General features: G+C 43.3%; 1 protein-coding gene across 1 annotated transcript; it reads left to right on the top strand.

Moving 5' to 3' along the window:
- The first annotated feature begins 4,290 nt into the window (after positions 1 to 4,290).
- Positions 4,291 to 24,355, top strand: SPATS1 (spermatogenesis associated serine rich 1). The gene is made up of 9 exons (XM_058555463.1): positions 4,291 to 4,299; positions 7,113 to 7,242; positions 11,710 to 11,857; positions 14,822 to 14,946; positions 16,228 to 16,389; positions 21,163 to 21,283; positions 21,889 to 21,951; positions 23,235 to 23,350; positions 24,294 to 24,355. The coding sequence occupies exons 1-9, from the start codon at positions 4,291 to 4,293 to the stop codon at positions 24,353 to 24,355; spliced, it is 936 nt and encodes a 311-aa protein (XP_058411446.1).
- Positions 24,356 to 25,197: the final 842 nt, after the last annotated feature.

The raw sequence follows: 25,197 nt of genomic DNA, 5'->3' as shown, positions 1-25,197 counted from the left end.
CACTGGCAATACTCTGAGCAGAAAGCAGTCCTCCACCTTGGTCACCTTCTTCCTCAGCCCACTTCAGCCCATCTGCCTGCTTTTGTTTTCCCTTTTCCTCAGGGAAGTCTGTTTGTTCTTATGCTCCTGGGGGAGAAAAGCGGAGGTGGACCTGAAGGAGCAGGTGGCGGAGATCAGCAGGACGCTCCATCCTACCACTAGCTTGGGCTGTGGGCAGCCCTGTTTTCTAGTTGGCTCGTCCACCATGAGCTAGGTGAGCCCTTGTCACACCTGTGCTTTGTAAGATGGATCAGATGACCTTTATCACTCTCCAGCTGGGCTATTTTTAGCCAGACTGGTCTCTGAACACTCAGTCGCATTTATTTTTCTGATCCGCTATACGTTTGCTCTCATTCTGTCTTGCACGCTCCTTTTCTGGGGGAGAATTTCCCAGATCAGTGGGCTCTCTGCCCAGCCATTTTTACATTTTTCTTAGAGTTCGTGGAGAGGAGCCCATCTGCCCCAGGAGGCGTTTGCTTTCTAAAGCCAGTCCTTCTAGAGGCTCTTTGTCTGTCCCTGGTCATGTTTCAACCCCTGCGTGGGGATGCCAGGGGATTTAGCAGCCCTCCTCCCAGAGCATGGTGACAGAGTAAGGGGGTGCCCTAACCCTGCCCCTACGGCCTCAAGCTGTTCAACAACTTGCAAAAATGAAAAACGCTTCTAATGTTTTCTCTCCTCACCCCTTCCCCAAGAGAACAAGCCAAATTCTGTTCAGTTCCTCTTGTATCCGATTTGACTGTGTACTTCATTATTATAGAAATCAGCCATGGAAGGAAATGCTCTTAACAGAAGCACACACTTACTGGCTTTTTACCATGTGCATGTCATTCTAAGTGCTTTACATGTATTTATTCATTCATCCTCTCAAGCACCTTGTGAGGTGGGTACTGTTATTATCCCCCTTTACAGAGGAAGAAACCGAGTCACAGAGGCTGAATAACTTGCCCAGGGTGCACAGCTAGTAAGTGGGATCCGGCTCTGAAGCCTGAACTCACCCCCACTCTGTCGTAATGTCATCTTCACAGTATTGGCTGGTTTGAAGGCCATCACCACTTTTATTTACTTATTTTTTTCTGGAAAAATAACAAATATTCAGCAATGTTCAGAGATGTGGCAGTCTCTTAACAGGCCCTAAGAAGAGCCTGGCCCTCCAAGGGTGAATGTTCTTTTTAGAATATGGATTACTTAATGCCTCTTTGTCCCTAAGTTTGAGCCCTAGGTACCTATTCCTGGCAACAGGAAGAGTCCGGTCAACTTCCTATTGTTATACTAACATTTCCCCACTCTCAGCCTGGCAGAAACCAAGTTAACCATTTCCCTTGTCACCCCTTTTTCCTCTCTAGCTCACACAGAAACTAATGTACAATTACATCCATTTTCCAAGATCTGGTGTCCTCAGGTTACAAGCCTTGGAGTGCTTTGCCTCCTCTGTTTGGTTGGTTTCTCATATCCAGTAAGTCCTTTCCAGCCTTGCCCTCCTCCTCAGACAGTGGCCTTCCCACCCACTGGCCTTTCTATCTCATCAGACTAATCTAGAGCACTAGGGTTGCAGCAGGAAAGACATGGCACATTCAAGCTGGGTAATTGCAGAGAGTGTAATAAAGGGACTATTCCCAAAGGTGTAGGTGGGGTTTAGGAAGGTCAACAAGGGATGGAGCGATTCCCCAGGGCTGTGACAGTGGGAAGCCACTGCTACCGCTAGGCCTGAGGGTCCAGGGAAGGGAGCTGTTACTTGACCCCTGAGACAGATGTGTGGAGAGGGCCTCTGACAGGTGCTGTGGCCTTAGGGAGAGGGGCATAGACAACTGAGGCCCAGCAGGGAAGGTGCTGGGGGATAAATATCCTGACTTCTTTGCTTCCTTCAGTGCCTCCCATACAGGTCAGCCTTCTGGCCACACAGCAGGGTGGGGACAGTGGGGAGTGTACCTGGAGGGGCAAAGGGAGGATGTGAGGACACACAGCATACACCAACTTTTGCCACATCATTCCTCCACTGGTATTCAAGGATTTCCACAACAACCCCATCAAATTCAGCCTTCGCGCTTCCAAATCGCTAGAGAACAGGAATTACTGATATCACATAAGCTGGTATTCTTACTCTATGTATCTGTTTTATATATGGTATGTGTTATTTATATTTTAAAATCTGCGTCATTTATTTATGTCACTCTGAAATCCAAGGCAAGTGGATTGTTGTGCTTCTGGGGACAAGCATCATCCCAGCCTCTCCTGGGCAGTCTAGCAGCCTATGATGGGAGTGACAGTAGCCTGGCTGGTACTGAGATGGCAGAGGGACCCTGTCACTGTGGAGAGCACATACTAACAAGGCTCTGGTGTGGTGGCGAGAGCCCCGGGCTCTGAATCTAGAGAGACTGGGTTTAACAACTTTGCCAGTTACTAACTAGACTAATACTTTACCCTCTGAGTCTGTCTTTCCTCATCTGTAAAATGAGGATGATTCATATAGCACATTACTGTTGTAAGGATTAGATGAGATAATGAATGTAAAGAGATTGGCATGTCAGAGGCACTCAACTGTGGAAGGGGCTGAGTTTTACTCTCCTTTGAATCCTTGCCCAGCACAGTGCCTGGCGCGTGGGTGCTCCGTAATTGTTTCCTGGCCTGAACTGATGGAGAGGCCCTTTGAGGATGTAGGAGCTGGTGGTGGTAGCGGGTTCTAAAGTAGCTAATGCTCCCTCTCCCCATCTCTGCCAGGGCCCCTCTGCTTACCACTGGAGGTTTTTGAAGGCAACTGTGCGTCAGTGATCCGCTCAACACCCACTTTCCCAGCTCCCCCGTTGTATGAGGCCCTGTGATGCCTCAGTGTGAAGGCAGCGAGAGAGCTGCTCCCACCACATTTTACTTCCCATGTCCTGGTTGACACTGCCCTCTGCTGTGTGCTTATGGGACAAGCATGTTAAATGAGGGTTTGTGGTGACTTTTTCTTGACGTTGGGGAAGAGAGGCTGCCCTATATGGGCTGTTTGCTGTGCTGTTGCGGGGACAGGTAGTGTTTAGGATCCCCACCCCCCCAGTTTAGCCTGCAGCTCCTGAGGTTTATCAAACACAGGAGGCTTTTTACCAGTGTCCCTGACTGCTCAGCTATCAACTAATGCCATCCTTCTAGGCTCAGGTTTCTCTCTATGGCAGGCACTTTGTGTTCCTCCAAGACCGAAAAGGAACAGGGGTAGAATTTGGTTGCTATCACTCCCCCTCTGCTGTCTGGTTTCCTCTAATCCCTAGGCACCTAATTCTCATAGCTGCCCCAGCTGCTCTCAAGGGTCTGGGGTTGCAGCAGGCCAAGGGAGAACCAGAACCCACCCTCCCTATCCATGCCTGTGACAGCCAGCCCTGTCCACCTGCGTCCACCACCCTGCCTGGCTGTCTGCTGTCCCTTCTCAGAGCTGAGCTCCCGGTCAGTGAACTCGAGGTGGGGTTCTGCAGGGCGGAGCGGGATGGTGGGGCTAAAGTCCAGCCCACCTTCCTTTTACTTCACCACGGAACCTGTTAGAAGCGTCTGCCTTTTACGATTAAGTTGAATTATGAAATTGCCAATATGCAACCATTTGTGATCTACAAAAACAGCAATTTCATACAGTTCAATGTAATACTTAGGCACGGAAACCCTATATGTGCTAGTGGCGGCCCTGGAGTCCCATATTCCCCAGGCTCATTCAGACCCAGGCTCATGGCACAGTGGGATCCTGGACTGTAGAGCTGCAAGGAGGGCCCTAAAGTCCAAGAGAAGGTCGAGTTGATCTCAGGGGCTTGGGACTGGCCCCACTCCCCCCTTCAGGCCCCTCTGTTCCCACGTAGGTTCTGTGGTGACCTCCAGGCTGTGCTTCGTTTGGGGGACGTAGCCAGGAGAGGAGATGCCAGGTCAAGAACTCTAGAGAAGCCCTTCTTCTTGGCAATGGCGCTCGCCCTCCTGGCTCTACCGGCAGGGTATTCTAGGAGTTTCAGGAGGCCTCGGGCTTCTGGACACACCCAGCACCCCCCTCAACCTCACCTCTGCTGCCCAATCTGGGTGGCCGGGCTCCTGCATGCAGGAAGCTTCTGGAGCCAGGCCTGGGTACCCACGGGCTGTGTGTGAGCTCTGCTGCCCCGAGAACCCCTCAGGGGGCTCCTGTGTCCCTCAAACCTTGGCTCAGCAGCCCGGGCTGGCCCAGGGCAGGAGGCATTGAAAACTTGCCCAAGGGATGAAGGCAAAGTGGCCTAGAAGGTTTTAAAACTGCAAAGTTACGGAAAGTTTATGAGTCCAGTTCGCAGGACTCATTTAGGTTAAGAGAGAGTTTTGGCTCTGAGATTTGCCCGCCTTCCCTACAATCCCGCGGCCAACAGATAGGTCCTGATGTCTTGGAACGTGGTGGTGCAGGTTAGAGACCTGGTCTCTTTCCTCCAGGAGGATGCAAACAGGAGAGGGAGGGGCTCAGTTCAGGACATTTTAATCATCCATCCATGCGTGTATTCATTCATTAAACAAATGGTTAATGAGCACCCATCTGTGCCAGGCTCTGTGCTAGGTGCTTGGTGTACAGCAGTGAACAGAATAGACAAAATCTCTGCCCTTCTGGCATTGCAGCATCTTGGGTCAAGCCAATAATAACTATGCTTGGGGCCGGCCCTGTGGCTTAGTGGTTGGGTGCGTGTGCTCCGCTGCTGGCGGCCTGGGTTCGGATCCCGGGCGGGCACCGACGCACTGCTTCTCCAGCCATGCTGAGGCCACGTCCCACATACAGCAACCAGAAGGATGTGCAGCTATGACATACAACTATCTACTGGGGCTTTGGGGGAAAAAATAAATAAATAAAATTATAAAAAAAAAAAATAACTATGCTGTTGCCCAGCTAACATTTCTGTTGCAAAGCTGTTATCTGTTCTACCATGGGATAACGAAACAGATAAATGTGTTTTTTTTAAAAACTTTAATAAGAAGAAATGATCAGGATATAATGTTAAATTAAAAAAAAGCATGATACAAAATTGTATATGTAGTTCATTTCCACTTACGTTAACATATATGTGCATAGAAAAAGCACAGGTTAGGGGCCGGCCTGGTGGCTTAGCGGTTAAGTGCACGCGCTCCGCTACTGGCGGCCTGGGTTCCGATCCCGGGCGCGCACCGATGCACTGCTTGTCCGGCCATGCTGAGGCCGTGTCCCATATACAGCAACTAGAAGGATGTGCAACTATGACATTCAACTATCTACTGGGGCTTTGGGGAAAAAAAAGGAGGAGGATTGGCAATAGATGTTAGCTCAGAGCCTGTCTTCCTCAGCAAAAAGAGGAGGATTAGCATGGATGTTAGCTCAGGGCTGATCTTCCTCACACATACAAAAAAAAAGAAAGAAAGAAAAAGCACAGGTTGGAAATAGCCCCTAAATGTTAGTAGTGGTGTGGCAGATTGGTTTTTTCTAAGACAGCCACAAGATCCCCCATCCCCTAGGCTCTTCATACAACGTGACCTTCATTCTCCCACTGAGAGGCGTGGTCAAGGTTCCCTCTCCCTGCATCCAGGACTGTGGAGGCAATATAGCTTCTGCCTGGTCCTCCTGGGATGCTCCTATTCGGAACCCAGAATCCATACTGTGAGGAAGCACATGGAAAAGTCATATGTAGGTGATTTGGGCAAAGCCCCAGCTGAGGTCCCAGCTGATGGCCAACATAAGTCACCAGATGTATGAGTGACGAAGCTCCAGCCACCTTCTGACTGCAACCACATGACCCCAATCATGAACAGCCTAGCTTAGCCTAGCCAACCCCACAATCGGGAGATAATAATGATTGTTGTTGTTTAAAGCAACCGAGTTTGGGGGCAGTTTGTTATGCAGGAGTAGGCATCCAGAAAAAATGGTTTATCTGGATTGTGGGATTATAGGTATTAACAATACTTTTCTATATTTTCCAAGATTTCTACAATGACCAAGATTTCTTTTTTATTGCTTTTATAATCAGTAAAAAGTTCATTAAAAATAAAAACAGGGTCTAATTTTTCTTCACTTCACCAAGGGAGAAATTAGGTCTGAATTTGAATTGAGGGACTTAAACTAGACCTGGAGAAAAGCTTTCCATGCAGGATTGATTAGATGCTGGAAAGGATTAGTAAGATAAATTCAAGTTGGTTTGATGGAAAGAGTGGTAGATTTGGAGGGAGGAAACTTGGAAATGAATCTCAGTTTTCTGGGTGACCTTGAGCAAGCCTGTGCTCAAATTCAGCTTTCTATTTTGAAAAATGCTGGCTCCTTGAAGAAGATAACATCCACCAGGGCGCCTGGCCCAGAAAAGGCGCTCTGTAAGTGGTAGGTGATCTGTCTAATCAATGCCAATTATAAGCAGGCATCTGCAAGCTCTGCGGAGGGCTCATCCTTCACTGCCACCAGAGGCTACAGTTCAGATAATGAAAATTACCTGGAGGAGAACCACAACACTTAAAATAAAAAATGCGGAAACACTAAGCAGCTTTTCCAGCGGTCCTTGCCCACGGATCATGGCTGGAGCCTCTAGTTCAGCCCCTCCAGAAGACTCCATCAGGTGCGGAGGGCCAGAGAGCTCCGGGATGCAGAGGGAGGAGGACCGCGAAGCCTGGCCTGGCGGGGAGCTGCGGCCCTGCGTTGCTGGGGCTGGTGTCCTGGCAACCCCGGAACGCGCCTCCGCAGGAGGAGCGGGCCGCGGCTGCGGCCCTCTCGCCCTTGGGTCTCCGTTCCTCTGGCCAGATTCGGCAGTTCGGCTGCCAGTTGGTGTGTTGATCTCGGCTGCGTCCTCTTTGGAGGCCTCCCCTGGAGGAAGGGGGTGGAAGACCAGACGTGGAAGGGAAGGAGCTCCTCGGGTGGGCTGGACAGTGAGCACTGCTTGGGCTGGAGGGCAAGACCCATGCGAGCTCTGGGAGCCTCCAAACCAAGAAACGCCCCGGGTAGAGACAGAGGGGGAATCTCTAATTAAGAGGCCAACCCTGCCCTCTTGATTTCCAATGACTTGTAGAGTTTCTGGTTGCTTTGACTGATGCCTTTTTTACAAAGGTCTTTTCTTTGTCTCTAGTTGCTTTTAATATTTAAAATCAACACGTGCATAGACGAGTCCATGTATACTGGGAACGGTCCATGGGGCTGCCATCTCCCCTCTTTCTCAAGAGCGACCTGCTGCAGAGAGCTGGAGAAGGTTCAAGAGAAAGGAGACTCTGGCATGATCACGGTGGAGAGGAGATACAGTTGAGTTCAAGAAGTCAGGAGGATGGGATGTGGATTTGGTTGCCATATCTAAGTATACTACAGCTAGGAGGCACCACTTGAAGTTTAAAAGGAGGCTTGTTTGGGGGCATATAAAAAGAACTACTTAAATAGTAGCTTATGTCTATATTAACCCAAAATCTGATAAGGTAGATTGCAGCATCAAAGCAGAGATTCTCATAAAATACCTCCCTGGATCTGAAACCAGCCAGCGAGATATATTACACATGAGTAAAGGGAGCCAGAGGTTTGACCTGCCCAGTGCTTCAGTCAATAAATGGTGAAGCCGGGATTTGACACCAGTCTTTGGGTCTCCAAAGCCTGTGCATGCCCTTTCCTTTTTTTAATTTGTTCATATATTAGTAGATTCATGGTGCTACTTATTGGCTGGGACAGCTCAGGTGGAAACTGTGAACACTTTAAGGAAAGGTTTAAGTCAAATAATGGATGGTAGCTCCATAATTGGTTGTTAAGGCTGAGGAGTATTTTTAGGGCCACATTTGCCTTTAGAGAACAGTATCCTGGAGCAGAACAGCCAGTCTCTCAGAAAACCGTGGAGTGAGTATATGCCCAGGTTGGCATTTACCTGTTATCGGTGAGTGGCCTGCATGCTGCAAAAAGGGGTTGTGGAATGTTCTGTTGTGCCCCATCAGATCTTAGCTTGGTCCCTGGTCTTCTGTATTCCAGGTCTGTGATCTCCTCATTCTCCTTCACAAGTGCAGGGAGAGGAGGGAGGTATGATTTACTATATCCACCTACAAGCTGGGGCCAGTAGAGTTGTATTAATTGCCCAACGTGGCTAGGTCAGCAAGGAGAAAAAGGTTCTGGGATTCTAAGTTTAAGCTCTAGACCTTTCTGCAGTTTCCGGGTTGATCTGGGTTGAGGGTGGAGTAGAGGGGCTTCATGTTTCTGAATTAGGGGTACCAGAAGAGCGCCAGCCCCTGAGATCCCCAGACCACATTTACTAAAGACCCGTGGCTTCCTCTTCTGCTCTGTAGGTGTGTCCACTCAGGAGATAAATCTGAGCTCAGCTTCACATGGAGTCCACAGGTTTCAGGAAGGAAGGGGCTCCACGAACCAGTTGAAGATCAATGCACAACTATGGGTGTATGTACATTTTTCCAGCAGAGAGGGCTCGTTGCTTTCATTACTTCTCAGGGAGTCTGTGATCCAGAGAAGGGTTAGAATCCACTGTCCTAGATCCTTTGGTTGTTTGTTGAGCGGAGAAGAGGCGTGGGAAACTGAGTGTTTGGTTAAAGAGTATCCACATTAAGCTAAGTTAGCTTGATGTATTCTTCTCTTCCTGCCAGACAGTGCTGTTCTGTACGTCAGCTGAGATGGCAAGTGTGTGAAAGTGCCTTGGTTACGTAAGGTGTTATTCCTGCCCAGAGAAATAGAAATAATTATCGTGAATTCCACAGATGGTACCAAGGAAACAGACTTTCTTCTAAACTCTCCTTTTTGCCAGGAATTCCTTTCTAGTCAGGAGAACTTTCTCTTGGTCCTTTCGGTTGGATCATCTTTTCTTATCGCATAGTGTTTTAGCGACTTGCTAGAATTTTCTGTCTTATGGCTGACTGGACATTTATTGCATTCCAATAACAATTATCATAATGGATGGTGACCCTTCAAGAAGGAGGTACCTTAGCTTATTTGCTCCTCACTACAGCCTCATGAGCTAGAGAGAGAGGTGGGGCGGGTGTTGGGAGCTGGGCATGGAGAGGTAATTGACTTGCCTAAAGTAACTCGGCGTTACTCTACACAATGGCAATTCTAAGACGGACGTTTTTCACAGTTTGCTTCTCTGAAGTTGGGTTGGTCTTACTAGTGCTGTGGGCCCAGCAGCAGGTGTGAAGCAGTTGTCAATAAACTTTGCTGTATGAGCACTCAATAATGCAGAACATGTGTCAGTGGCTTGGAAGAAAATTCCAGAGGCAATAGAGGAGAACTCTTTTAAGAAATGCTGCATCACTTGTGTTCTTGTTGCACTGAGGTCAATTTAGGTGGAAAGTGTGGACATCAGTGACTGAATTGAAAAGTGATTCAGTAATCAGACTTTGAATATGAGTAAGATTTAAGAATGCCTTAACCAATTTATGTTGCTCATATTTCCTTCTTTATATATGCACACGAGTGATACATGATTAAAATCTGTATCTAAGGAAGTCTAAAAGAGTGCTTCAATAAGTATAAGGTAAAAATTCTAAGTGATAAGGCATTGTGTCATAGTTTAACTGGCAGCCTTTGTTCTTTGTGGTACATAAAATAATAATGTTATTACAATTGATGGTGTCATATTCAGTGAGATACAGGCTATGCATTTAAGGCTCTAGTTTCTAATTACTGCTTTAGTCGAATCCAGCAAATTTTGATATATAGTACTTATGTCATTGATCATTAAGCACCTCATGATTTCCATTATGATTTCTTCTTTTATACGAAATATTTAGAAGTGTGGTTTGAGTTTCCAAGCTTGTGTAGATGTTTTTTGGCTGTCTTCCCCTTACTGATTTCTAATTGTATTGCATTGTGGTCAGAGAGTGTGGTCTCTATTATATTTGTTGATACTACTTTTGTGGCTCAGGATATCGGCGGTTGCTTCTTTGGCTGCTGGGGACCTGTGCTCTCCTCTTCACAGCTCTGCCCCTTTCTTGCCCTCTCCACTGGGCTCCACTCCATCCCGACAACTCACACTTCAAGCAACCAGTTGACCCTCACTTGGGGCTGCTCTAGGCTCTGTGGCATATTCCAGAATAGCTCTTCCCACCCTCGGCTGGCTCTGAGAATCACCTGGGATGCTTCTTAAACATACTGATTCCCAGTTCTTCCCCTGTAGGTCTGGGTCAGAGCCCTGGAATCTGCATGTTGAACCAGTGCCCCAAGGTGATTCTCATGATGGGGCAAATTTTGGGAATTTTGTGCGGTTGGGAATCAGGAGGTGGGACGGGATAGAAGGCAGTGCAGGGATGGAGCTGGACTCGAAGAGGAAGAGAATCATTGCCGGATGTAAGCCTAAGAGCTACGGGGGGAGGGGACATATTTAAATGTGGGTTCCCAGGCCTCACTTAGAGAGGTTCTAATTCAGTAGATCTGTAATGGGGTTTGGGAATCTGTATTTTTAACAGGTCTCTCAGGTACTTCTGATGCAGACAGTCCTTATGTCATACCCTGGGAAACCCCAGAATGGGGGATTGTGAGGGGAGGAAGTGGCTTTGCTGGCCTTTAAACTTTGTAGAGTCACAAGATCTCTTAAGAGTAAAGGGTTTGGTGATAGGGTTGGGACTTGGCAAGAGTGAAAAAGATATGATTCACTTGCTGTATGAATTTGAGAGGGAATTGATAAGAAATGAGTAAAAAACTGTCTAAGTAGCAGTCCCACTGATAGATGGTGGGAATTTGCAGAGAGTACATGATGTATACCTTATACATGTGAAGCAGGATGCCGTATAGTCAGCGGGCAGTCTAAAAATGTGCTCAAGAGTCAGAGAGGTCTGACTCTTATTGCTTGTAATTTTCTTATAACCAGAGGTTACATTGTGTCTGTTGAGCATCTATGCTGTATGAAGTTACGTATAAAGAAATGGGATATCCATTCATCTGACATTTTAAGTGACTGGACAGGCACACACTGTATAAAATGACGAGAGAACAGATCAACTTTCATGAAGCAGTAATTGTATAGCAGAGTGAGATAATGGGCACTTCTCTATCTACAGTCACTGGCTTCCAGGACTTGTAATTCTGGGTGGTTGGGGAGTTATAATTCCTTTTCATTTATTAACTCAAACCTCTTGTGCCAGGCACTGTTCTGAGCGCTACTAAGATGAATAAGACCTAGTCTGGTGGGAAAGATGTGTATATAAATGAATGACGACACTACAGTGTGGGGAGGAACCACCACTACAGTGTGGGGGGGAAACCATAGAAGTTTCTGAAGACAGTTCTTTGGGTTATGATCATCAGCTATGTTCATTAGTGTTTCTATGAACAAATCCTTTGGAAAATTGCTTTGAGATGCTCAATACAATGTGCAGTGATATAGAGCTCGATTCAGATCTTCTCTCTTCCACTTAGAACCACGTGGTGGGGCGAGCAGTCTAGCACAGTGGTTAGGATTTTAGACTTTAGTGTTACAAGTCCTGTGATCAAATCTGGGCAGAGATGGTTATTTTCTCTGTGATCTTAGGCAAATTGCTTAATCTTCTGAGCCTCAATTTCCTCATCTGTAAAATGGAAGCATAATTATTACCTATGTCTGTGGGTTGTTGTGAGAATTAAATGGGATAATGTGTATAAGATGTTAACACAATCGCTAGTACACAGTAAATGCTCAAGCAAATGTTAGTTGTTTTTTTTTAAAAACATAAATTATTTATAATCTAGAGAACAAGATAGAATGAAAAATATTTTCGTTAATGTAGTCAAATGGTGATATCTATGTGTTACAGGTACTAAACACAATGATTTTCTGGAATCTAAGGGATGCTTTGCCAACACAACATCCTCTAGCAGAAGCATCAGCCCCTCATCTTCTGTTGAAACAGGTCTGAGTGTCAGTGAGCCTCCAGGCCCCTGCAGAGTGTCTGTTCACCTAGAGTAAGTAAGGGTCCAGTGACGAGTGTAAACATGAGAGTAAATTCTGACCAGGGAGCCGCCAGTCTGAGAGGTAGCATGACATGTTTGGCAAGAGCATGGATCCAATCCAAGAGCTCGTTCAAATCCCAGCTCTGCCACTTAGTGTCTCTGTGAACTTGGGCAAATTACTTTACCTCCCTGAGCCTCAGTTTTCTTATCTGCAAAATGGGGATAATACTTCACAGGATTGTAGTGAAGATTAAATCAGTTAATAAGTGTAAAGTGATTAGAAGACTCCCTGGCATAACATAGGTGCTGTGCAAGTGCTTGCTATCATGAGGTTCAAAAGCAGGTAAAACTAAACTATATTTTTTGGAATACATACATACATACATAGGTAGTAAATCTTAAAGGAAAGCAAAGAAGTGATTACCATGAGAGTCAGCGTCAGGACAGTGGTTACCTTTCCAGGAAAGGGACACACAGATGGTTTCTGGGGAGTGAGAGGGGAAGGCCGGCCATATTTTGCTTCTTGACCTGGACATTGGCTTTATAATTATTTGTAAAACTGTATTTATGTTTTATATACTTTTCTCTGTTTATATTTCTTTTACAGTAAAAAGTTTTGAAAACCTTTTTTCTAACGATTTTTGTTATAATGAAAGTAACAAGTTCATTGTAGAAATTTTGAAAATATAAAAACAGTATTAGAGATAAAAATCACAATAATCCCACCTTTTAGAGAATCAATGTTAACATTTTGATGTTATTTTTTATATGCATAAGAAAAAATCTATTTCTTTCTTATGCATATAAATATATATTTATTTTACACAATTAAGATCATATTGTACTACTATTTTATAAACCTGCTTTTCCCCACTCTGCATTTACCCACTCTTCCACAATCACCTGTGTATCTGTCATGTCCTCTCCCCCTGTGCCCTGAGCTCCTTGAGAGCAGGGACTGTGTTTGGACCCCCAGTGTCTAGAACAGTGCCTGCTACAAAGTGTCCTCAGATAAATGTTTGTTGCATAAACCAAGTAGGTGGATACTTCTCAAGTTCTTTTGGAAGGTTTCCTTTATCCTTGCAATCTTTTCTACACAGTTCCTTCAGCAAAGCCTTTAAAAAAATATTTAGGAGAGACATATTTCACTCCAATGTCAAAATTATCATATGTTCTGAACTGGGGGACTCTGAGTTATTGCATTTCGCTTTATCTGCACACTACGAAAGTTCAGAACTATTAGTATCGATATGTTTATTTAAAACTGGAGATCAAGCTATACAAGACTCATGAGTTATTGAACTAGGGTTCTTTATGATTTTTAGGCAACATAGTCTGGAGTTAGACTCAGATCTAGCTCTGACCCTGTCTACATGTATTTCTCTGAGGGTCTATTTCATTTTCAAATGGAAATGATTCTACTGGCCCTGCCTACATCATAGGACTGTTAGTAGGGAGCAAATGAGACAAGCAATATGAAACTGGTTTGAAACTATTCAGATATAAGTAATAATATGAAAAAAGATCCTATGACTTGATAGCAGATAACTATACCTGAAAACATTGTCAGGCTATCATTGTCCAAGGCCGTCTATCAAATGCAAAGCAACTTAAAGCAGAAGTGATTGCTTTTTCTGTTGACACCCGTGATAGTTTGTTGTAGGCCTTTTTAACTGCCAGGAGGTTCAGCACTAAACATAATGCTCCGTTATTATAACCATTTCAATCTAGGTTTGTTTTTGATTATTTCCTCCTCTTCTCTTTATACTTATTGATTTTTTATTTCCATTTAGTGGTTTTATTGAACATGCATCTTTTTTGTAACAGTTTTATTGAAACATAATTTACATACCATATAATTCATCCATTTAAAGTGTACAATCAGTGGTTTTTAGTGTCTTCACAGAGTTGTGCAACTATTACCACAATCTATTTTAGAACATTTTCATCACTCCAAAAGAAGCATGTACCTTTTATCAGTCTCTGCCCCCCCACATCCCCTAAATCTCTAGCCCTAGACAACCACTGGTCTACTTTTTACCTCTGTAGATTTGCCTAATCTGGATGTTTCATATATATGGAATCACCAATATGTGGTCTTTGGTGTCTGGCTTCTTTCATTTAGCATAATGTTTTCAAGGTTCATCCATGTTGTAACGTATATCAGTACATCATTCCTTTTTTAAAAAATTGTGGCAAAGTATATATAACATTTGCCATTTTATCCATTTTTAAGTATACAATTCAGTGGCATTAATTACACTCACAATGATATGCAACTATCACTACTGTCTATTTTCAAAACATTATCATCCCCCCAAACAGAAACTGTACCTATTAAGCAATAATTCCCTATTCTCCCCTCTCCCCAGTCCCTGCTGCTCTAATCGACTTTCTGTCTCTATCACTTTACCTATTCTAGATATTTCATATAAGTGAAATCATACAAAATTCGTCCTTTTGTGTTTGGCTTATTTCAGTTAACATGATACTTTCCAGATTCATTTGTACTGTGGAATGTATCAGAATTTCACTCCTTTTTATGTCTGAATAATATTCCATTGTATGTATATGCCACATTTTGTTTATTCATTCTTCTGTCAATGGACGTTTGGATTATTTCCAACTTTTGGCTATTATGGGTAATGCTTCAATGAACATCCATGTACAAGTATCTGTTTGAGTCTCTGTTTTCAATTCTTTTGGGTATATGCCTAGGAGTGGAATTGCTGGATTGTATGATAATTCTATATTTAACTTTTTCAGGAACCATCAAACTGTTTCTAAGCATGCATCTTTTGAATATGTTTCAGTCCCCTCAAATTGTGAATAAACAAATTATATGCTTGTGGACTTTTATAGAGGAGTAGGCCTAGTTCCTATACGTGAGGGCAATTCTAGTGTAAGATGTAAGATCAGGTTCTAACTACCAATTTAAGCACATACAAGAATCTAGTCCTTCTGCTTCCCTTCCAGCCCTCCTGCAGATTTGGCTCTGAAATCCTCCTCCTCACATTCTGATCACTCCTCTGACAACTCATTGCCTAGAATCCAAAAGGATAAATATCCTGAGGAATTCAGCCTGCTTAAGTTGCAGACAAGTGAGTAAGTCAGAGATCCTCCTCCACACGCCTCCATGCCTGGGGGCTTTTCAGAAGTCTGTCATCCTGCTGGGCACCATTCGCTGAAGACCCACTCAGTGCCAGGCATTTGACACGCTTCATCTCTAATTCTCACAACAACTCTGCTGGGGAGCTATTGTTATATGCTTTTCAAAAACAAAATATCTTTATATAAAAACCGTAAAAGTACTGTAGTGAAATATTAAAATAATGTAAAAGTAAGTAGAGTATAAAACACCTTCTCCATATTGTCTAACAATATCCCCATTCTGCTCCATAGCTGTGAAGAGTTTGATATATATTCTTCCAGAATTTTGAAAGGTATATGTATGTATGTGTACGTATATATATATACATGGGTTGTAATATACAACCATATTTTCACTATTAGAAAATAGTACACAAATTATTTTCACTCAAAGTAAATAGATCATGGACCTCTTTCTGTGTCAATACATATAGATCTATGTGGCTAATAGAAACCTACCCATTTTACACAGATGGAAACTGAGGCCTGGAGAGATTGAGTCACCCAGGCATGTACACATAGCTCAGAAGTAGAAGGATGGGATTAGAGCCCAAACTTGCCTGCCTCCACAGCCTGCGTTCTTGGCCACTGCGGAGCCCAAGTGTTTCTCAAGCAACCCTAGAGCTTTGGGGGTCTTTTATTGTTTAAAATCACTTCAGCAATTTTACAGGGAAAGTATTAAGTGAGGAAACAGAGACACTGAGAAGTCCAGTAACTAGCCTAAGGTCTCACAGCAGCCTTTCTCACTTGCCATTGTCACATGTACACATTTCCCTGTGTCACCATAGTGCATGTGCGTGCCATTGTTGCTGCCAACACCACGTACCATCTGGTACTGGGCCATGGTCGGCCCAGCCCATCCCTGGTTGATGGGCATTCTATTCTTCCTACACATTTGTCATGGTGAAGGTTGGATCATAGGTGCTTATAAAACCGTCTCTGAGCTTCCCAACCCATACATCACTTCCAACCATAAAATTGGCTTTATTTTTAGAGAGGAGGCTAAAAAAGGAAAGAAAAAATAAAAAAGAGGCCTTTTAGATAGCTTTCTCCCTACATCCCTTCCTTTTGGGCCTAGTCTCACAGAAGTTAACACTGCCCCTGATGTAGAACCAAGGAATTATAGACATTGATAAAGGTTGTACAGCCAGATAGTGCCTGGGGAATTTTTACAATTTTTTGTAAAAGCGGCTGAGAACAGTGCTAACGGAAGCATTTCTGATGTCTTGCAGAAGATGGGCAGCGTCCTGAGTGGACATTTTACCCAAGGTTTAGCTGCAATATCCACACCTACCATGTTGGAAAGCAGTGCCTATTTAACGGGGTCTTCCTTGGCAACAGGAGGTCTCTGTCAGAGAGGACAGTGGACAAGTGCTTTGGGAGGAAGAAATATGGTAATGTTTTCCTGCTGGACCTTGGCTGTGCAATGCCTGAAAATACTCTTGAGTCGTGATTCTGCAGGCCCAGCATTCTGTGGCTGGGGCAGCCCTGGGGGATCACCGTGTCACCCTAGTGCAGCCAGGAAGATAGGAAAGGGAAGGGGACCGTTGGCAGGCTGCACTTTTTGGCAAAGAACTCACAACATATGCTGATCCACATTTTTGTTTTTCTCTGAATTTCATAAAATGCTAATGTGATATTTAAATCATCAGATAAGTTCTCTCAGATACTTATTAATAGGAACCTTCATTGAAGTCCGAAGAAAATAATTTATATTTCAATTAGATGCTGCCTGTCATATGCATATAAATTGTACTTTATATTCTTCACAAGGAAAACATCCCATAAACCTTAGCCTGAAGTGCATGTTGTTATTTTATAGTTTATTTAATTAAAGTAATTGAGATGAGCATTTATATATATATATGTATATATAAATATCTATCTATCATCAATATATATGTCTCCTTGGTTTGTCACTTGGTGAGTTCTCTGTACCAGCCTACCCCTAGTAGATTTATTAAAAGACCTCACAGAGTTGCCGAGTACCAATCGACCATTATGGCACGCTCTTCTACCAAAATACCTGTGTAGGAGGCAGCCATTGCTTCAGGGATGAATAGGATGGCTGTAGCAGGAATACAAAGAGAAAGAAATAGAAAGTTCTCATTTTTGAGTTTTAAAATAGAGTTTTAAACTCATAGTAAAGACAAATAGTTTTGAAAACCAAGGCTTTTGTTTGGATAGAGAATACACAAAAGGCCAGACAAGAGGAGGTGGGAGAGTAGTCATTGAGGCAGGGACTTTGAGGGGTCCTGCATCCTGCCCAACTTCTGAGATCAAAATCTAGTGGCTGATCAGACGTGAATCCAGCTGGGGCTTCTGCCTCAGAGCGTGGCCGGGGGAAGACCTTGAGCCTCAGAATGAAGCAGCATCTGGCCTGACTCTGAGCAGGCGAGTAGTGAGAGCTGTGGGCAATGTATGGGCAGAAAGCCAGCCTCAGGGGCTCACCCACCCAGGAGATGTGGAAAAATAGCTGTATTTCTGTGCCATTTGAAGACTGTGGAGGTTAGGACAGAGAGAAAGAATGAGAGAGAGAGAGAGAGAGCACCAGAGAGCTGCACAGGTCTCATAGCTGGAAGGCTGGGAGGCCACAGTATGATGTGCTGTAGACCATCAAGCCAGGGATCATATGAAAATAAGTTTATGCTTCACCACCTGATGCATTGTGTAGGAGGATGGCTTCCTGAGGATCAGACTAGATGACGCAATTTGGCAGACAACAGAGATAGATGCCAACTCTTAGAGAGTAACAGAGATAAGGTGAGCAGCAGATATCAGTGTGGTTTGCAGACAGTGACCCAGGACTCAAAACTTTCCACTAAAGCCTTGATGTCACATAAGCCTGCTGTGCACACCCCTGCTTCCGCTTCCATCTGAGATGCAGCCATGGCATAAAATAGGAAGGATTTATTTAACTGGTTTAAATCTGAAACAACTGAGAAAAACCAAGAAGGGACTAAGTTTGGCTGTAAATTACTTAGGAATGCCCTTGGCCGCAAGTAAGAGAAAAACCAAATTATTAGAGGCTTAAATCATAAGATATTTATTATGTACTTAACAACAAGCTTTGAAATCTAGCTGGCCTATATGGTCTGGTTGCCTAATGACGTCATCAAAGATATAGGCTCGTTTTTTTCTTTATGTATCACCATTCTTAGCAGTGTTAGATTTTTGTCTTCATGCTTGTACCTTATGGTCACAAGGTAACTGTTGCAGTTCAAAGCATCACGTCTATATTCAAGACACGAAAAAGAAGAAACTCTCTTGTTGCCTTCCTCGTTTAGAAGGAAGGAAAGATTTTCCCATATGGTCCTTAGGAGACTTCCTTCTACCCATGTCTCACTGGCCAGAACTGGGGCAGCTGCAAGTAAACATCAAAAGTAAATGAGATTATCATGATCCAAATCCTAACCCTAACCATCTCTTCCCTCCTAACTCAAGAGTAAATGTTATCCTGAATTTTATGTTTATTATTCCTTTTCCTTCCTTCCTTCCTCCCTTTTATGGTTTTTATAAATACTGAGTAAATGTACAAGTATATTTATGAAATATTTATTTAATATATAGAATAAAATATCACAAACACTTGTATGCTTCTCATTCTAGCTAAGAAATATAATATGTTCTTTATATTTAAAGCTTCCAATAGGCCCCTCCCTGAATACAACATCTGTCCTCCCCCTGCTCCAGTGGTAACCCCTATTCTACCTTTATTAACAAGAAAAACTTTTTATTAGGAACATTTTTAAACATGTGCCAAAGTAGAGAGAGGAACATAACGTAACCCGGTGTTCCCATCACTTAGCTTCAACAATTATCAACAGATAGCTAATCTTGTTTCATCTTTACCTCTCTCCCCCAGAGATTATTTTAAAGCAAGTTCCAGACATGATATAATTTCATCTGTAAATATGTCAGTATGTACCTCTAATAGATAAGGATTATTTTTATTAACATAACCATGATACCATTCTCATATCATAAAAAAATGAACAATAATTATAGTTATTATTTTTTTTTTTTGCTGAGGAAGATTTGCCCTGAGCTAACATCTGTTGCCAATCTTCCTCTTTTTGCCTGAGGAAGATTCACCCTGAGCTAATATCCATGCCCATCTTCCTCTATTTTGTGTGTGGGATGTCGCCACAGCATGGCTTCCGATGAGTAGTGTAGGTCCGTGCCGGGATCCGAACCTGCAAACCTGGGCCACCAAAGCGGAGCATGCCAAAGTTAACCATTAGGCCGTGGGGCCGGCTCTCCATAATATACCTAAAAGCTTAAACAAATATGTTATCTCAGAGGTGTTGTTTGGGAGATTTTTCCCTAAAAGTAACGTCTTATACTTACACAAAAGCCATTGGTTCTTTTTCTACTTGCTGACATTGTCTCATGAGATCTTTTACAGTAGTATATTTCTAAGTGGTGTCCTCAGACCAGAAGTATCATAATCAACCTGAGAGTTTGTAAAAAAGCTGGTTCTGGGAACCACTCCAGACCGTCTGAAACAGAATTTCTTGGGTTGGGACCTAGGAAACTCTTTTTAACAAGCTCGCTAGGTGATTCTCACTTATGCTAAAATCTTAGAACTACTGTTCTGTAGTTATGGCATTTACTGCCTTATATAGTATTATTTAATATCCATATATACATGGCTTGTCTCCTCAACTACATGAGATTCCCTAGGGAAAGGTTTATATGTTAGCTAGATGGCAGTTGTATTTTCTAGATTAAAAAAAATTGGGATGAGGGGTGGTATTAGCCCAGCCCTGATTTTAAATGATAATAACAACTACTACCATTTCTTGAGTGCTGATTATGTGCCCAAATTATTCTCATTTAGTACTTATGAAAACTCTGCAAAGCAGATATTTGAAATAAACAATTTATAAATTAAGATTCTAAGGCTTAGGGAAGTTAGATAGATAGCTCAAGGGCACAGAACTAGAAACTGCAGGACTGAATTTGCACTCAGGCATGAATCCCTCCAGAGTCCAAACCCCTCTCACTGTCACCTGACCTTTACTTGTCAGTTCCCTGGCTTGGGATTCAAGAGATGGGGTCACTCCACTCTCTTTGCTTTGAGTCCTCGGCACCTCATATCCAGCAGGCACTCAATGCATGGGTGTAGTTGATGCTATTTCACTACAGTTAAGAGCTAATAAAAAATTAGATGAAGGGTCTTAGCTGTTGAAAGGGCTTTTGAAAGAGAAAGGTAAAAATTAAATACTCCAGTAACTCAAGTACTTCCACCCGTTGTGCAGATGGCTTTGCTGAGTTAGCTAGAGGAATTTGAGTAGGTAGGAAAAAGCTTATCAAAAATCTTCCCTAGCTCTCCCTTTGGCTTGCATCTTGTGGGTACAGTTGAATTGAGCAATATCAAAACAAGCATTTAAAAAAAAAAAAAAGAGAGGCCTGTTCATTGGGTGTGTGGGCAAAGAAGGAGGTCGTGCTTCCAGCCATGCATGCCTGCTTCTGACTCCAAGGCTGGTTAGTCTCGCAGTCCAGGCTTGTTGTCTTAGGAGATGCATCTGATGTCAGAGATGTAGGTTTAAATGACCATCTTGTACCAGGCTGACTCCTTTTGAGCTCAAGTGAACTAGTTACTTGTCCCTGAGGTATTTGAAGGGGCTGAGTTGGGTGTCAGAGCATCGGCTGAGTAAGCAGTATGTGCTCTGCATCAGTGGACTTTCTCCAGGCTCCTCCTCCCCAGGAAGGCCACCTCCCGCTGCTGCACCGCCCCAGTCCTTGAAGGAGAAGGAGGAGCAGGACTCTCATTAGCTGAGACCCTGCCAGGGGTCAGGGCTTCAAAGTACACTAGTGCTCAGTAATGAAAAGATTTTAAGCAGAGCTCTTGCTCATCATTGCATACAGACCTCTGATTCACCGTTCATTTTAAACCAAAACATCCCATCCGAACCTAAGCTATTCTTCTTTCCCAGGGTGAGGTAATCATAACACCTTTTAGAAAATATCCCAAGCACAGGATCACACTTTTATCGTCATCTCGAGGCGAGACAATCACTAACAGAACTTTAGGAAACCTATATGTACCTTGTAATGAAACACTAAATTATCCTATTTCCATGGTCATGTCAATACTTACAGCAAATCTGTGGATCATTTTCACCCCTTTTTATGATTTTGTTTTTAAACGTCTTTCACAGATATTGATCCAAGAAATGGAATCCCAAAGTTAACTCCAGGAGATAATCCATATATGTACCCAGAACAGAGTAAAGGCTTCTACAAAGCAGGATCAACTCTCCCACCAGTGAATTTTTCAATGTAAGTTTATGCTAATACTAGGGTTATTTAGTTAACTTTAAAGGAATTGTATCCTTCTCTACTACATATAAATTATATTTGACAAGGGGTAGATCTCAACAAGACATGGTTGGTGAAAATTCCTAAAGAAGTCCATATCTACTTCCTTAGTATGCACATATGCATGTGTATAACTGAAATTATATACAGAATCTTGACTAAAAAAAGTGGCTGTTAAATTTATTCCTATTATTATTACCACAAGTCTGAAGTCTTTTCAATTTCATATCAGATTAGATTGTTGATTAGTGGCTACTTTGGGTTGACTTACACTTGGAATGAAACTTAGACCAAAGCGATTGAGCAGAAAGGGAGAGTCATTAAATTAAAAGAAAAATAGTTGGTGTATTATGTTAAAAATACTATTTTGAAAAATTAATCATGTTTGATTTAATGATGTTTACTAAAAATGATAAAAAATAATAACAATTATGGCATTTACAGTTTTGAAGCCCACGCGTGACAATTAAAACCAGTAAATAAGACTTTTTGTTGAATATAATGATGTATTGGTCTCTTTACATAGAAGCCATACCAATATTATGATTGCCTTTTCTGTTTTTCAGAGTGCCTTATGAAAAGAAATTTGATACATTTATTCCACTTGAGCCTCTTCCACAAATTCCCAAGTGAGTTCTCTCACTATGTTTTATATTATCCTATCTTTATGAAAAGGTCAATTATTTAATGGAGGAGCTCATAGACACCCAACACATAGGGACCTTTTGAGTCCCAGCAGGTGGGTGGGGCAGTTTGGATGGAGGATTTTTGGTGAGACACTTGGAGGGCAAGTGTCTGTGGAGTCTGGCAACTGAGTTGCTCATGGTTTCAACAGATGTGATTGACAGACTACCAGATGCCATGTATTGTGCTAAGTATGCACTATAGGCCGTTTACATGGAGCAAAAAGACAGGGTCTCTGCTTTCCAAAACATAAGAGTTTGTTGGAAAAGAAAGACACATGATTAAATGTGTGCAGCCAGACAGGATGGTTAGCGTTTGAAGAGGCAGAGGGAAAGAGCCGTTGGAGTTTTCCTGTATTTGAGGGAAGTATCATTCCTCTGATCTTATATTTTAGCTCAGCTCCATTCTGAACCTCATTTATTTGCCCAAGTAGGGTCTGACCTAGAAAGAGATATGTGTCAGTATAAAAAAATTTCACTTTCTAATACAAAAACGTCTCGTATAAGTATGAATAGAGTGGGCAAGTGTACCAGAGTCTGATCCACCAGGGTTCAGCTGGGAGACCGAACCTTAAAGCTCAGTGGTAATAAAAGCCTTTTATTCCAAACTTGGGAGCTCATAAAACAGAAAGCACACTCTGCTGGGATTCTGAAGGCAGTTTCATGAAAAGACTGTTTACAGATGTGTGGGCAGGTTGAGAGGGCAAAGCACCCAGGGGCACCCAACAGTGGGAAGCTCTTACTACTCCTAGGTCTGAGCAGCAAGAAGAGGGATCATGGTTCACAGAGCAGTAGGAGATGGAGAAGGGCTGTCTGAAATGAGCCGTGGCAGTGGAGAAAGCAGCCACTGCCAGAACTGGGGTACCTCAGGAGACAGGGAGGGAGTGGAGGAGCTAGGTAAGAAATACCCCAACCTCTACTCTTCCTACCTTCTGATCTCCTGTTGGTGCCTCCCATTAGCCAATCTCAGCTCAAAGATGTGGGCAGGGCAGAGTCAGGGTGCTGCAGGCTGCAGGGGTCAGCTTCCTGGGCAGAGAAGGGCAGAAACGAGATCTGGGTTTGGGGCAGGGGCACATGGTGAACGATTAGCATGGTGTTTTATTTTGACACTGGTCTCCTAAATTGGAGGCCTTCTTACTTTTGGAGGATATAGTGCTTTGTCTGCTGATGGTGTTTGTAAATTTTGCATCAGACAAATTCAAACTCAGGGTGTTATTTTCTTCCTACAGCTTGCCTTTCTGGGTGAAGGAGGAGGCCAACAGGCTGAAGAATGAGATAAGAGAAGTTGAGGAGCTTGACAATTGGCATCCAGCGGTTTCCTTGATACACAGTCTACTCCCTGCTGGTGAGTTAAAGAACCTTCAAATAATAGTATAAAAACTGGAGGCCAGCCCAGAAGAGCAGGCTTTTGAGAGGCTTCGCAATGGTGAGGAGAGAAGGCAAAGCCTCTCCCCGAGTGGATGGTGCCTTTGCCCCGAAATGGTCCCTTGGGCAGATGTCATGGCCATGCTGCCGGTCGAGTGCGTTGGTTGAGAATTGTTAGTCTTGTAATGAGACACAACCTTTAACTCCATACCTCTATCCACAGGCTCTTTACAAGACAATCCTGAGCCAGAAACAGGCCCACAAAGCATGCACTGACTGTACTCAGGAGAGCCTCTTCTAGCTGATTGCTTCTGTCAGTGTGACTGTTCTAAATCAAATGTTTGACTTTGATGAGGAATCGCTGTGCCTTGCTTTTTTTAACTTCATATTTTGAAAACTTTCAACGGTACAGATAAGTTGCGAGAATCATACAATGAACAAACACTTATATATCCTTCCCTACAATTGTTAATATTTGTCCAGATTTGTGCACGCTCTCTGTCTCATGTTATTACTGTTATTATTTTGCTGAGTTATTTGAGAGTGAGTGGCAGACATCATAACCCTTTACTCCTACATACCTACATGCTTCAGTGTGTATCTCCCAAGGTCAAGGATGTTCTCTAACAAACAGAATACAGATAGAAAATTCAGAGAATTTAACATTAATACAATACTACTAGTATACTGTCCACATTCAGTTTTATTCAGTTAAATTTAGTTTTCTAAGGATGCCCTCAAATCAATTGTAAAATGCAGACGTTGCATGAACTTTCGTTATTTTTGGTAAAACTATTCTCATTTTGTCAATACTTTTTGAGATTTTCTCTACTATTCACTTGGCACATGTCAGAGAAACGTGAAGGCTGGATCTCCACCAGGTGACTGATGCCATTGCCCTGGAGCTCCATTTCCCATTTCAGTGTTGTCTGTCTACACAGCCAAGCAGGATGAGAGCTCGGTGAGCACCAATCAAGAGTCTTAGGGCCTCTTGTGAATCAGGCAAGACGCAAACATTTGGAGGAAAAGGTGGGAATAAAAGCCAACCCTATACAGTCAGGCTGTGACTCTCAACATGTTCACAGCCAATCTCCTTCTCCACTAAGGAGACCCCACTGGTTGGCTAATGAGGGCTGCAGATCTGGTCTCCCACAACCTTAAAGTGGAAAGAGAGAACTGGGACCCATGCTGAGACTCAAAGTGCCCAAGACATGAGACGTGATTTGTTTTTTTGTCAAAACATTGTCTCCAGACACAGCCAAAGCCGATGAAGTGGGTTAGAACACAGTACATTCGTGCTTTCTTCATACAGGCCTTTAGACTAACTAGCAGAGAATGTGGTGACTACTGCCAGCAACTGTGCCCGACCACTGCTTGGGTTAACATTAGCATACCTCTGTGCTAATTCTCTTGCCCCTGGGACACGAGGCCCACCCCTATCCCCAGCAAAATCCAGGAAAGAAAATAAACCAAATAATTTAGAAAAGGAAAAAAAAAGGTTGCCAACAGATTTTCTTGAGTTTTTTCAACTTCTGAAAAAAATGATTTTTTTTTTTTTGTGAGGAAGACTAGCCCTGAGCTAACATCCATTGCCAATTCTCCTCTTTTTGCTGAGGAAGATTGGCCCTGGGCTAACATCCATGCCCATCTTCCTTTACTTTATATGGGACACCGCCACAGCATGGCTTGATAAGTGGTGCGTCCGTCTGCGCCCAGGATTGGAACCTGCAAACCACGGGCTGCCGAAGCGGAGCGTGTGAACTTAACTGCTACGCTACCGGCCAGCCCCCACCCAAAATAATTTTTTGTGCTTCTAGTTCTTAAAAT

The sequence above is a fragment of the Diceros bicornis genome, chromosome 14 (genome assembly GCF_020826845.1).
Source record: "Diceros bicornis minor isolate mBicDic1 chromosome 14, mDicBic1.mat.cur, whole genome shotgun sequence".
NCBI classification, from domain to species: domain Eukaryota; kingdom Metazoa; phylum Chordata; class Mammalia; order Perissodactyla; family Rhinocerotidae; genus Diceros; species Diceros bicornis.
Note: the sequence above shows the minus strand (reverse complement) of the source record. Positions and strands in the feature narration are given on the sequence as shown.